The sequence below is a fragment of the Arachis ipaensis genome, chromosome B8, assembly GCF_059453495.1.
Source record: "Arachis ipaensis isolate K30076 ecotype BB chromosome B8, ASM5945349v1, whole genome shotgun sequence".
In the NCBI taxonomy this organism is placed as follows: Eukaryota; Viridiplantae; Streptophyta; class Magnoliopsida; order Fabales; family Fabaceae; genus Arachis; species Arachis ipaensis.
The window spans coordinates 136,023,542-136,039,191 of NC_142443.1; the positions used below are offsets into that span (position 1 = coordinate 136,023,542).

Consider the following 15,650-nt stretch of genomic DNA (forward strand, 5'->3'; position numbering starts at 1 on the left):
CAATGGCTACGACAGTGAAATTTATGTCGTGTTCCTTGCGACAGCGACAGGGCAGAGGCTCTGGGTGGGGGCAATCGATGCTTGTCCTGCATCGGAGAAGATGAGAAGATGAAATATCTGTGAAGAGGATAGATCCAGTTAAGGTGGCTCACCTAACTTACGGTGGCTGCGACGGCGACGAGAAGGAGGAGGCGGTCTTAGCGGCGGCGATGGGGAAGCAGCTCAACCTGGGAATCTTCAATGCTTGGAAACCTTTGTTTGGTGTGAGAATATGACATGAGCCCTAATTTGTTTTTGTAAAATAGGTCAATTTGAAATTAATAATTTGGACCGAAGGTAATCTGGTAAGAAATTGTTATTTAAATTTTAGCTTTTATTTTTAAAAATTTTAGTTCTTTGTATTTTTATTTTTTGGAAATATTAAAAAGATTAAAATTTTAAAAATAGAGACTGAAATTTTAGTTTTAATTTTTTACTAATAAACACAAGTCTCATTCCAATATCTCAAAATAAACATTATCTTACAGTTATTCATTGGTAGAAAAGTGTTTGTATAACAAATTAAAATAAATTTAGTTAGGTCAAGATATTTTATAAACAAATTGTATTTAATAAAGGGGTATTATGGGAGGTTGATAGTCTTACCACGTCTATTCCACATGAAATTAAGTAGTTTATTCGTGATCTGAGATATCCCAGTTTGACTGAGTTAGAGCCACAGTGGGAATAGTGGCCTGCAGCAACAAAAAAATATAGTACAAGGGAGGGTTATAGATAGTTATTAGAGAAAACCTTGAATTGTAATGTCAATAGCAACTAGAATTGGTTATGGAATACTAATATTTCGAAAAAGTTCAAATTCACTATGTGGCTTGACTTACATGATGCTCTACCCGACTGAGACCTTTCGATTCAAGTGGCATTTAGTTTCTTCAGATATGTGTAAGAGATGTAACTAGGCACAGAAAACAATCGAACATTGCCTTAGAGACTGTGAACGATCAAAGGCAATTTGACATATGTTGGATCTTAGTATTTTGGACTCGACGACTGGTACTACTCTTGAAGAGTGGTTTCGAAAGGTCTTGGCTGACAATGAGGCATCTTTTGGTGCAGGGCTTTGGTGGGTATAGAGACATAGGTGTAATGACATACTCAATGCTGACAACCCTTGGACAGACCACAAGGTTACAGGAATCAAAACAATGCCTTTAGGTCTCTCCAAAATTGCCTGTGTTGGAAACCACCGGCGAGCAACAATTTTAAAGTTAATTGTGATGCAAGCTTGTATCTGGATTCAAATTTAGCGGGGTTCGGGTGTATTATTAGAGATTTCAAGAGAGGTTGGATCTCGAGCTGCTCTGGAAGCATTTCCACTGGTCTATCATCATATGTAAATTTTTTGCTGCTTGGAAGGGGTTGGTTTTAACTTGGGATTGCAGTTTGAGGGATATTACATGTGAAACGGATTGTCTTGACATTCTACCCATCATGTATGATCTTACAAGTGGGTATTCATCTAAAGTAACAGATTTAGTTCACAAGATTCAGGAGTTTTTATCTCGTCCTTGGCTTGTTCACGTTGAGTGGGTGTCCCCAAAAGCAAATAGAGCTGCGGATTGGATGGCTATATATGGTGCCAAGAGTACGTGTTTGTTTGGGCGCCGTTAAATCGATAAAAAATTTTTCTTTTTTCAATGAAAAGAGATCTTTTTTCACTTTTTAGTGTGTTTGGCAAATTTTTAATAGTAAAATAAAAGCACTAAAAAAATTTTAAAAAAAATATCTTTTTTGAGAAGTTACAATTTACATCTTTTTTTAAAATATCTTTTTTTAAAATATCTTTTTTTCCTTAAAAAAAGATAGTTTTCACGTCATAAATGAACAAAAAGTACTTTTATCTTATTTTACCCAAACATAATTGATAGATAAAAAGATATTTTTACATGAAATATCCAAACATAAAATTACTTTATTTACTTTTGTAAAAGATATTTCAAAAAAGATCATTAAAAAAAGATCTTTTTTGAGAATGACGTCCAAACAAGCCTTAACTCTAATTATGTTATTTGGTCTGAGACTTGTGTTGATCTCCAACAAATCATCCGAATATAGGACAGTATTTATTTTGTTTCTTTACATATTTAGACACCTAAAAAAAATTGTATTTAATTTGTTAGGCAATGTTAACTATTTGAGATCTAACAGCAGAGAACCAACATTCTTATCATTCTCAACTTTAGTAGTTGTGAACTAACTTTGGTCAACATAAATTCATCATTTTTTAACTACTCTTAAAAAAATCTATTATATCTATTATTTATTATATATCTCTAATTTTACAACTAAAATATATCACATGTCACTTTTTCATTGCAATTGGAATTAAATCTTTTCCTTCAAAATTAAGGAATTCTCCTCTCCTCCTTACTAATTTTACAACCAAAATGTACCACATGTCACTCCCTCATCTATCTATTCTATTATATAAAAATCGAATTTCTGCACTTAATGATGGAGCTGACGTGGCATGCTTCTAAGAGTGTTTCCCGATTTATTTCTTTCAATTCCGTAAAATAAATCAATTATAACTAATTAATGATATCAATTAATTAATTTGATTAAACATTCAAATCTCACAATTTATTGTAATTTATATAAATTAATAAATTATAATTAATTATATCAATTAATTAATTTAGTTAATTATATTAATGATTTGATTTGATTTGATTGGAGTAAATATCAAATTATTTTAGTAAATAATAAATATGATAATGAAATATATGAATTAATTTAATTAGTTTATTTTTTTCAATGATATCTATTTATACGAAATCACAATGTGTTTTACCCATTCGTTCTCTTTTCTCTCTTTTCTCTTTTTCTCTCTCTTTGATCTCTTGTGTTTAGGACTTTAGGGTACAATTTTTGTAATTTATTTCATTTTTATTTTTTTTATCACTACTTATATATTTCATTTTTTTTATATTTTCTAATGTTTTTTGTCTATTTTAGTTGATCATCATTAGGTGCATATTTTTTTCCTTCGAGCTTTTGATTAACAAAAGAGATGTGTCTTTTTTACGGTGTTTTTAAATAATCTTACTGTAATTTTATTTTTTAATATTCTCTTTTATCATGTGCACTTCATGTGTCTAAGGAGTTGACTTAAAGTTATAATATGATATATAAAATGATAGTATGATTTATATTATGCTGAAATATTTGGACATTATCGTATAGATATTTTTGAATTTGTCCATTAAATTCAATCATATAGGATCTTGAAAATTATGCAATTATGTAATTATTTATTTTTTCATAAAATTATTGTATTGGTCATTTACATTAATGAGACTATTTTTGTTATTAATATTTATAAATATACTATTATCTGTATAATTAATTAAATCATCTTATTCGTTTAAGTTTAATTCTATTGAATTAATTATTCGAAATGTCATCGCTATTTCTATTTTTAAAGATTTTTTTAATATTATTTAATGATTATAATAACATGATGATAGTTAAAAAAGACAGAACAAAAAAATTTTTAATGTGAAAATAAGGTAAAAAAATAAATTTATTTAATGTGAAAATAGGGCAAAAAGAATAATATATGTTTTTTTTAATAGATAATTATTGTAAGGCATCAAAATCTCTAATAATTATTAAGAATAAATGATCGTTATAAAAACAATGCTAATTTAAATGATATACAAATAAACTATGTCAAACATAACGTACAACTTAAAAAAGTTACTTATGAAAAAATATAGTTTATAACATTTATTTTTTTTACTATTTATTTCAAAAAAAAAATCATTATTACTTAGCAATCTTTATTTTTTTAAATTCAATATATATATATATATATATATATATATATATATATATATATATATATATATATATATATAATTTTACTCTTTTTTGGATAAAATTCTACTTGTGATGGTAATTCTTCTAATGATGTAAATGCTAATAATTATATTTTTACTTTTTTATATAATCGATATATTATTAATAATGAATAATAATTAATCTCTCATATTTTTAATCAAAGTATTTTGATGATAGTTTCTATTTATTGATGTTAATGGTTGATTTTTTTTAAATAAAATGCATTATAATTTTAGATTATTTCATAATTAACAATAATGCTTGATTATTTCTTTAAAAATAAATGATATTATGATTTTAAGTTATTTTATAATACATAATTAATGTTCATAATACTAAATTACTCTAAATTTTCTATTTTTTATGGTTAGTAGTTAATCCCAAATTGAAAAGATTATGTTGAATTATTTAATAGTCCAAAAGTATAATTGAGGTAATTAATTTAGTTTATTTGTTTATTAATATATTTGATCGAAATCATGAATGATAAATAAGACAAGAAAATAATTAAAAAATAAAATTTTAGTAATTACTAAAAATAAATAAAAAAATAAGTTATAGGGTATTATTTTATTTAAATTATTAATAATTAAAAAATAGAAGATCGGTAATTATTTTAAATATACATTGAATTCAGTTTTATGAATAATTTATTTAAATTGTTAATAAAATTTTATAATTTTCAGATTTATATCTATTCAATTTATGTATTTTATTTTATTTTGCTTTAATAAAAAATTAAAACGTGTCTTTTTAATTATTTTTTTAGAAAGTATAGTGAAATGAGTTGCTAAAAGCATTCAAAGGTCTGAAATTGGGAGCTAGAGAGGAGTTTGGGACTCTGTGTTTGAGTCAGCTGCAAATTTCAAGTGATTTTAAAGCTGAACTTTTAAAATCTCATCAAGACGATAAAGAGTTACAGAAAGTATTGCCGACAATTGAACAAGGGAAGCAATGGAGAGTGTCAGAGGACAAGGACGGATTATGGAGGTTTAAGGGCCGAATTATTGTGCCGGACGTCGGAACTTTACGGCAGGATATCTTTAAGGAGGCGCATAAAAGCGGGTTTTCTATCCATCCGGGAAGCACTAAGATGTATCAAGATCTGAAAATGATGTTCTGGTGGCTGGAAATGAAAAATGATGTGTGTAACATCCCGTTACCCTAGGCCTTACCTCTAGCCATAAAGCAAAGGATAACAAAGTGCCACAACAGTTCTAAAACTCATAATATAATATAATATATATATCCAAAATTTTATATAACTAAAAGCTCGATGAAGGAATAAAAGCTCAAAGTTGCATAAAGCGGAATTACGAAATGCAAAGCGTTCACACATGGTAACTAAGCGCGTAGGCACGGGCCAAACAGGACATAATATATATAAAACCTTGTAGATAGCTCCAGGATACACAAGGTAATAATTAAATTAAACAAGATATATAAGTATGATATACAAAAAAAGGATTAGTCACAGCCTGCGGAGTTTAGGCCGGCTAGTCAAACTGAATACAATAGAGTTTTGAAGTTTAAAATAGTAACAACCTATCTCTCAAAGTTTTTTTTCAGAGATAAAGCCTCTAACGCAATAACATTAAATATACAAAAGGTGAGAGAATACTACAACAAAAATAAAGTGAAATAAAACATAAGGGAGACCATCCTCCACTCTGTCACCATATCCGCAAACTCACTGTGGTGGGTTGTGACCTGCATCTGAAAAATAACAACAACATATGGTATGAGAACCGGAAGTTCTCAGTATAGTAACAGTGCCCAATATGTAAAATGTAAGGTTCCAGGACGCCAAAGGCAATCCTAGAACTTCACACCAAACAGATATTCAAGCTTAAAACAAATAATTAACTTAAAATGTAAATCATAAACAGGGTTATCTAAACTTAGGGGATTTCTAACTAATATTAATCACACCGCTGTATCCCACAGCCTTCACCAACCTAACCTCCATGCGATCCCCTCGCCACCGCCTCCCGATTCTCCTCAATGCCAGTAAAACACATTTAATGCAAACAAGTAAAGTACAATTAGTATTCATGTATAGCAGGTAAATCAGCTAGCATTTAGAAATATTATTCAAATAGGCATAACTCAAGTAATCAAAGCAAATAAGCTGATAGAAGATGCATATGATGAATGTCTGTCCTATTGGCTGTGATATCACATGTCGATTATAGTGCCAAACCCGATACAAAATCCGATCGGCAACTCCCGGATTAGTCTCTCTGTTGCGCATACTCAGGAGGAATAATTCTGAGAGATGAGTGCCCTGTCACCTTCTCCTTTCAGAGGAAAACATTCCGAGGGAGAGTACTCTACCACCTTCCTCTGGATGCCGCATGATTCCGTAGGTTAGTCCCCTACCACCTTGCAACCAGAGAGAAAATGTATACTCAGGAGGAATAATTCCGAGGGATGAGTGCCCTACCACCTTCTCCATGAGAGTGAAACGTGAGTGGGAAGTCCAGCTTCAACCCTCACATCCAAACGTAGGCAGGAGACTGCCACAGCCCCTATGACGGCATCGATACCTTGACAAGCGGGAGCCTGCCACAGCCCCTGCCCGAGGAGCATAGCGACTTAACAGTCCCAGCATAAAACAATATATCAATGGTTTTTAGAAATTATTCTCAGTACTCAGTAAAGTCATATTTCAACTCCGAGACCTAAACTCGTCTCAACCACCATCAATCTGTAATTCCATTACTCATCAGATTAATCATCATTACAGTACTCTGTCCTCTCATTCAACTAATCCATCCTCAGTACTCAAGGAACCTAAGTCTCTGTCTTCTACTCTTTTTACTAGAAAATATCTAGTTAAACTCACTTATAGTATTCTCTATATTTCAAGGCCTAAAAACAAGTAAAAAGGTTTTAAACAAGTGTTACAAAAGTTTGCAAGCTTGTCGGGAAGATAAAACGGTTAAAAACAAGGTTTTCATTGAGAAACAGGATAGTGTGCATACACATTGGGTTATGCGTACGCACGCCCAGAAGAGTTTTCTCAGCTTGATGTTGTGTGTACGCACAACTTGCAAATTTCGCAGGGTGTGTGTGCGCACCAGAGTGTGCGAACGCTCTCAACAGTAGGCATAACCCTGTGTGTGCGTGCGCACCATAGTGTGCATACGCACGTTTTCTGAAAATCACAGGGCATGCGCACGCACACAAGTGTGTGTACGCACAAGTGAAAACATGGTCCCTGCTCAGAGCACGCGCACAACAGTGTGCGTGCACACACAAACCAGAACTCACAAATTCTGCAGCATTACATAATTTCAGATTTTCGACATCAACTTCCAACGATCATTTCTTTTTCTACAAAATTCTGATTTTCACAAAATCTATACCGTTTTAAAGCTCTTTGAATTATATTTTATTTGATACAAAATTCAATCCATTTAGAAAACTGAAGCTCAAGATATGATCCGCCAAAGTTAGCCAAAAATCTGTTTTTACCAAAAATTTTAAATATCAAATTTACCAAAACTCTCAATTCAAAATCAAACTACTCACAACCCAAAAAATACCAAAACAACACAAAAGTCCACACCATTCATTCCTCAACTCAACCATCAATAACATCTCAATTACACTATTCCAACCAGTGACGGATCCAGAAAATTGTCACTGGGGGCAATGCATATATAATACGATAATATTTTTTATAATTATAATTTGTTATGGTAAAATATAATTAGTTTTCAAATTGTTTAACAAATAAATTTATGCACTAAAATAATAAGTTAAAAAATAATTTTTTATATTTTCTTTCAATTGTCAATACAATCAAATATTTTTCTTTTTATATATGTTATTGAACAATCATTTAAAAATTCATTTCCTATATGATTACAGAATCGACTTTTTATAATATTTATAGCCGAAGAGATTTCTTCAACTAATATTGTTGTTACTGGCAAACCTAAAACTAATTTTAAAAAAATACCATATAAAAAATATATTCTTTTGGGACTATGTAAATTTTTTTTATTTTAAAAATTAAGCCATTTAATTTCAGACAACATTTTTTTTATTTTCATTTTTTTTAGTCTTTCATTTATTAGATTTTAAAATTTTGCTACAAATTTTAATATAGGAAATTTATTAAAAAAATTCTTTGGTAATAATGATTTACATAAACATACCAAAAATTTAAAATTATTTTTAAATATTCAAATAATTTAGATATTAATTTTTTATTAATATTAAGCGAACTAAATATATTTTTAATGGATAAATTTTTAATCTTTTATAATAAAAAATATTTAATGGAATCAAAATTTCGCTCTTCATTATATTTATTTAATTTTTTTAATTTGTTAAGCACTAAATTAACAAATAAAAAATAATTTTATTTTAACATTGTCTGTAATGTATCAACTTTTAATAATAATAAATTTATTTACTAAAATTGAATTGATGTACTTTATATTGGTGTTTTTATATATTTATTATTGATTAATGTTTATGTTTTGTGTCTTTTTTTTTTCTATTTCTATACACTGAGAAGTGTATGTGAACCAACAAAAAAAAATTAGTGGGGTCAAATTTATTTCTTGGGTGGGGGGAAATATATATATATTTTTTAATGTATTCTACATGAAATTTTATGAAAATTCAATGGGAGCACTTGCCCCCACATGGTTGAAGATGATCTGTTCCAACCCATCTAAATTATTATTCATCAACGTCTAAATTCAACCTAAATCACATCAAAACTCTTAAATTCCATCATTATTCACTATACAACATCCAACTTTTAATATCCTAACTTATCAACTCCTTCAACACTTATCAATCCAAGCCAAAATTTATCATCAACAATACTCATAGTCATCATCAATCAAAATCAACACCAATACCCATCATGTTATTATCATAATCATACTCCCTTGTATACATCTCACTCAACCTTCATCATAATTCATATACCACACATTTCAAAAACTCCGTATTGAAGGTTGTTCTTATGAAATTGTTATTGAATTGGTCCTAAATTTTTTGAAAAATTAGCCGTCAAGAATATATTTGATACAAATAAAAATTTTTTGGGATAAAACTAAAATAAAATAAAATTTAGGGATATTTTTGAAATTTTTGCCAAATTTCAAAAACAAAAAATATACTTTATTTTTTTTTTGTTCGGACGGACATAATTCGATAAAGAATAAATTTATCGCTTTCGAAGGGTTTAGTGAAACCTTACCTTATCCAACGGTATTAGGGGCAAATCTAACAATACTCCAATACTAAATCACCCATAAACAACCAAGAACACAAAAAAAAATTCAAAAATCCAAAGTCATTTTTGAGTTTTAGGCTAGGACAGAAAACTGGAGCTAGAGAAAGAGTTCTTGCCAACTTTTCTTAGATAGAAACGAAGAGTTTGACTAGAGTTTTGCATGACCACAAATGGCTCGTCGATCAGAGCTTCGTAGCTCAAGTTATAGTCACTGAAAGTGGAGGATGAATAGTGACCAAACCATTTGCTCTCTTCTCTTTCAAAGCTGCGTCCCCTTTCTTGTTTTTAGGGTCAAAATGAGCTGAAATCTCATTAAACATGCATATATATGTTGGGTCTTGGGTTCAGTTTAGACCCGATCCAACCTGTTAGTATTTTAGGTCTGTTTGTCCTAACTTTGGGCCAAAATCTTTAAGATTACTATCCAGTTTTCAATTCTAAATTATTTTCGTCCTTTGAAAATAATAAATTCAATTTTTTTAAATCTTATTTTCCAAAATACGTGGTACCGGACAGACTAAAGTCGGTACTACTAGCTTAAGCACTGGTACGAATTTTTACAAAAATTTTTCGCAAAAGATACATTTTTCCACTCAAAAAAATTCATTGAATTCAAATTTCACCTTTATATTTTAAAACTAACACTCCTATATTTTCGAATCCATTTCAAATAGTTAAAAATATTATTTTATTAAAATGATTATTCCGGTTCTTACAATGTGGCGTTGCACGTTTCTAAGTGCTTAACTTGTTAGAAAATCAAGATTGAGCATCAAAGACCATTATGAACCCTTCAGCCCTTAGAGATTCCGCAATGAAAGTGGGAGAGCATTGCAATGGACTTCATGTCGGGCTTACCAAGGACTCGGGCCAGATATGATTCCTTTTGGGTGATTGTCGATCGACTGACAAAGTTAGCCCACTTTCTCCCCATTCGAATGAGTTGTACATCGGAGGAGTTAGCACGGCTGTACATTAAAGAGATTGTGAGGTTGCACGGTGTGCCTACTACCATTATATTTGACAGAGATTCCCATTTCACCTCAAGGTTCTGGAGAGCCTTTCAGCGAGCATTTGGGACTCAGTTGAGTTTAAGCACTACATATCACCCTCAAATAGATGGTCAATCAGAGAGAACAATCCAAACCTTGGAGGATATGCTGAGAGCTTGTGTTTTGGAATAGCCGGCGAGTTGGGATTGGTATATGCCACTAGTGGAGTTTGCATATAACAATAGCTACCATGCAAGCATCGTGATGGCTTTGTATGAGGCTCTATATGGGAGGAAGTGTCAATTTCTGCTATGCTGGTATAAATCTGGAGAGAAGAGCTTGTTAGGGCCTGAAATTATAGCTAAGACTACTGAGCAGATAAAGAAAATGCTTATCACGCAAAGCCATCAAAAGAGCTATGCTGATCAAAGGCGAAAGCCTTTAGAATTTGAAGAAGGAGAGCATGTGTTTCTGAAGGTTACTCCAACAACCAGAGTGGGTCGAGCGATCAAGATGAAGAAACTGAATCCCACTACATCGGACCATTTGAAATCTTGAAGAGGATTAGGCCGGTGGCTTATAGGATCGCTTTACCGCCGCATCTTTCGAAGCTGAACAACGTATTTCACATGTTGCAGCTTCATAAATATACTCCTGATGCAAGTCATATTCTGGAATCGGAACCGGTTCAAGTACGAGAATATCTGACGCTTTCAGTAATTCCAGTTAGGATCGACGACATCACCATCAAACGTTTGTGCGGGAAGGAAGTATCATTGGTGAAAGTAGCTTAGAGTCGGGTTGGAATTGAAGAACATACTTGGGAGCTCAAATCGGATATGCGGAAGGACTACCCACACCTCTTTTCAGGTAACTAAATATGAATTTTGAGGGCGAAATTCTTAATTAGGTGGGTAGGATGTAAACCCCGTAATATTAGTGAATAATTAACCAATAAATTAAAATTTTAATAAAGAAAATTATAAATATAAATTTATAGTAAAATAAGATAGAGCGAATTAAAACAAGAATTTTGACACTAATTTCAAAGAATTTGGCACAAAATTGGGCCAAACGTGTCGAACTGGACCCATACTGGGTCCAAGGCCCAATCCATCATCCCAGTAACTTAAGAAGAGTCAATCTTCTTCTTTTCTTCATCTAAAAACATGCTGAAGCAATGCTCAAGGCAAGGGAAACAAGAGCAAACCCTTGGCTTTGATTTCAAACCACCGTATTTTGCTATTCCGAACTCCGATCACCGCACCATTTGCGGTCACACGTTCGCGGCGTCGAGCTCTACAAAGCCCGATGCACAATTTAGTAAGGAACTTCCATTTTCATTCTCAGCCTCTCTTTTCCCAAAATTTTTGAAATTTATTAGAGTGGTGTTGAAATTTTGCTTCTTCGATGTTATGAAGTCTGATTAGCTTGAGGAAAACATTCACTCTTGCTTATTTGGTGCTTGGGTAAGGTGAGAATCCTAGAATTCTAGCTAATTCATTGATTTTATGTGTTGAGTATTAAGTTTTGGATAGATATATATGAAAATGTGAATTAGGTTTGTGTATATGTAAATTGGAGCTTGATTGTATACATTGGAGGCTTGGTGGAGTTTGGGTATCATTCCTCGGGAGATTTTGGATCTTTGGGGCTGTGTTTGGTTCCTTGGTATTGTCTCGGATTATACGTGGAAATCGGCCAAGTTATGGTTTAGGTTTCTCGTATTTAATATATAATATCTTGTGAAAACTTAGGCTAGACAACCATAGAATAGGAATGAATGCATGAGTACGTAAATTATTTAGTGCTTTAATGATATATGTTGAACAAGGTTGAGTTTTGGTCTGTTGTTGATATTGGTAATAGAATGCTAAATGATGAATTAATGATGTTTGACAAGGTATGAGGATGAATATGAGTTTGTGATGGATTGTTGACGAATCTTGTTGATTAAAGTAATGAATTTAGGTATGAGATTGTATATATAGAAGTATAATTGATTGAGATAGGATGTGGAGATTTTGGCATTTTAAATGGTATGCTGTTGTGCTGAATATATGTATAGGAGCTTGGATTTGAGTTTGGTTTCTAATGAAAATTGAGGTTTGAGGTTTTTGTGTAAAATAGATTTTTGGCCGAAATTCGATGAGCCATAACTTGGATTCCAAATCCCCAAATTGTTTTAAACTTATTTCATATGAAATGGAGTCCGTGAAGTTTACGCTGTTCGAAAAACATGTGAAAAATGTTTTAAAACGAGAAAGTTATGCGCGTCGGAAGTTCGGTATGTAAAACTGAAATTCTGCAGACTTAGCCATTTCTGATCACACTGCAGTGTATGCGTACGCGGACAAGGCTATGCGTACGTGAAATGGGCTAAATTGCACTCCCACGCGTACGCGTGGCTCCTATTTCACTAAATGTGGATTTTGTGTTTTAAAAGCCTTATTTCAAACCTCTAAACCTCTATTTTCATTCCTTTGGTGCTAGATCTTGTTAGTAAGCATAGTAATAGGATGAAGTTAGGAAATGGTGGTAACTTGGGGTGAAGCAAGGTTGGAAGATTGTTGAATGATATATGAAAATGTAAATACTTGGAGTGTATGTGGTTCCATTGGTTTAATGATTAATTGTGCAATGATTATGAATGTTTATGAGGCTTATCCACTCAATTTTATCTGAGATACGAGTTTTACTAGGTAAAGTACCGTGACTTGCCACTACGTGTTCCAGGTTGAGACTCGATACTCTGTTGATCCCACGACGTAAGAGGTGACCGGGCACTTATAAATTCCCGGGAAGGTTCCCCCATTGAGCAATTATATATAAATGAGAAAAAGTTATGCATAGACTCTTGGGGACGCGCGTCGGAGGACAGTCCAGGGTTTAGTAGTCGGACTTGTCAGTTTGGCTTGATAACCGATAGATGAGACTCATTAGTCATATGACAGGCATGCATCATGTGCATATTGTTCGAATTGCTTGCTTGTGCATTAATTGGGATTGCCTAATTGATTATAATATGCTAATTGTTATACTTGGTATTTGTATTACTTGTATTCTACCTGTCTTTGCCATTGTCTGCTTGTCTGTCTATGCAAATTCATCGGAGATGGAGGAACAGAGGAAAGGTGGAGAGATTTTAGTGTTCTAGTTAAGTTTTAGTTATGTTTAGGAATCATTAGAAGACCACCCGTTTATGGTTTTTGTTTTATCCCTTTAAGTTTTATAATTTGAGTGTCGGCGTTCTAGGATTGCCTCTGGCATTCTCAGGACCATATATCTTATGTACGTGGTACCTTTACCATACTGAGAACCCCATGTTCTTATCCCATACGATATTGATATTTTTCAGATGCAGGTCGAAAGGCACCTCGCTAGGCGTCTGGAGTTCTGCAGCGAAGTACATTTTGGGACTTTATTTTGATGTATATTTTATATATGGTCATATGTATATAACTCTCCGAACAACTTGTTTTGTTTTGTATCTCTTAAAGATTTATGGAGAACTAAGGTTTTATTTATGTATTTTGGACCTTGGGTTATGTATATATGTATGTAAATATTCTCTGGCCAGCCTTAACTTCGCAGGCTGAGTTGGGAGCTTGATATTTTGTACCCTTGACCATCTACTCTTATCTTTTGTATATATATGTTAATGAACCATAGCTTTCTTCGTACGTAACTAATCCTTAATCTTGAGTGTTGCGCTTTTAATTTTACGATTTTGTTTTACCTATTTTTCAAAGCTCCTAGTATACTATCTTCTTTTGACTATGATATATACATATATTTTATTTTAGAGATCGTAATACCACATCATCTCTGTTTTATGACTTAAGCGTAAAGCTCTGTATGGTATAGGCTATTACAGACTTTCTGTTTGTTACGAGGATAGGAGAACACGCGAGTGGATTGTGTGGCAGATGAAGGAATACGGAGATGCTCAATCTTGGACTAAATTAGCAGTAATTCCAGTCCATAAAAAAATCACTTATTCAAATCCATATCGTTGTTTACAAGTTACAACCTCTTTACATCTCGGAAAGTGATGTTCTTTTGGCATTTTTCGGTATAATTTTGTGTAGAGTAGTGCTAGGAAGCCAATGGCCTAAGCATACAATGTGTATAATGGGCTAAATCTTTGGTTTATAAATAAAATGAACATCACCTATACTATCTAGAATAACCATCCGGATACCAGGGATAATAAACATCTCATGTTATAAAAAGCTAATTTTGGGTTCACCAAGGTTCGAACTCTTGACCTTCCGGATCAAGAACTCTAATACCATGTCCTGAAACCACTCATCCCAAAAACGTAACCTGACAAGACAATGTAACACTAATAATCATATCTCTAATACTTTTTAAACCTTCATTGTACACATTGTACGCTTAGGTCATTGGCTCCCTATACTTTCTCTTTTGTGTAACTTAAATTATGGAAGCGTAGATTTTCCTGTGATTGACGGCTCCGTCATGGGAAACCATCCTGCTTTTTCTCAATGTATCGGGTATAGGATAGTTTGTATCTACCAAAAAAGCTTAGTTTCACCAAATGATTTTCAAAGCAACTCATCCAAAATGCTGTTGCGCTTCATCAAACCCAAACCCAGGCCTATTGACTCTTAACGCCTGTTTGCGCCTTCTCTTGGTGAAACCTTTCTAGCACTACCAACTTGGTTATTAATGTTATCGAATTTATTTATCTCAGCAATATGTTTATTTCTCAATTGCAATTTACTGCTTTAAAATACTTTATTTGTTCTTAGCTTCTTCCTGTTCTTGTCAAATAAATCATAAAAAATTGTATTTGTTCTTGGCATCATTATTTCTTCTTGCAAATCATTGATTAGGCATGCCCAGGATGGATATGTAGAAACGAGCATCGTTTACGGGGAAAAAAAATTTAGTATACAGTTGCACCTTGATGATTTTCGATAACAAATCTAAACTATCTTCGCTGTACTGCTTGTGGTGATCGATTAATAAGTAATTTAATTAACGTCTGAAATAATATTTGTTGTTAAGACTTAAGACAATGATATCAAAGCAGTAGAACGATATATGGTCCGTTCCCTATCACTCGTGAATGCAATAGCTATCTTTGGTGTAGTCACGCTTCTTCTCTCAACTGCTATCATCACTAGAAGCATATCTGAAATCTCTCCAGAACCAAATCACTTCACCATTTACATTTTGGAAAAGTATATGGAACCAAAAGGTGATCAGCAAAAAGTAAATAAAACTGTTTAATTAGAATCACTTTTTGAATAATATGTTTGAAAACTGCTCCTGGGATCACGGAACACAAACTAAAACCCAATTTTTCATGGAACCCAAACACATTTTGGCTGGTTTTTGGCTGATATGCTTTTGGTTCCCTAGTTGTTCTCTTAAATTTTATTTATTGATACTGAAGTGAAATACTACTATTATCGAAAATTCTTTTTAAATATTATAATAATTAACATGTTTGT

The 15,650-nt window shown here is 32.4% G+C and overlaps 1 protein-coding gene across 1 annotated transcript; it reads left to right on the plus strand.

Annotated features, from left to right (window-relative positions):
* Window positions 1-10,428: 10,428 nt before the first annotated feature.
* Window positions 10,429-10,958, plus strand: LOC148549962 (uncharacterized). Its single transcript, XM_088495876.1, has 2 exons — window positions 10,429-10,641; window positions 10,725-10,958. The coding sequence occupies exons 1-2, from the start codon at window positions 10,429-10,431 to the stop codon at window positions 10,956-10,958; spliced, it is 447 nt and encodes a 148-aa protein (XP_088352002.1).
* The last annotated feature ends 4,692 nt before the right edge of the window (window positions 10,959-15,650 follow it).

Excerpts from the sequence above, each read along its gene's own strand:
- LOC148549962 (XM_088495876.1), top strand. The coding sequence starts at position 10,429 with ATGGCTTTGTATGAGGCTCTATATGGGAGGAAGTGTCAATTTCTGCTA. Across the intron at positions 10,642-10,724 it reads GAGAGCATGTGTTTCTGAAG|AGGATTAGGCCGGTGGCTTA; the intron begins GTTACTCCAACA and ends GAAATCTTGAAG.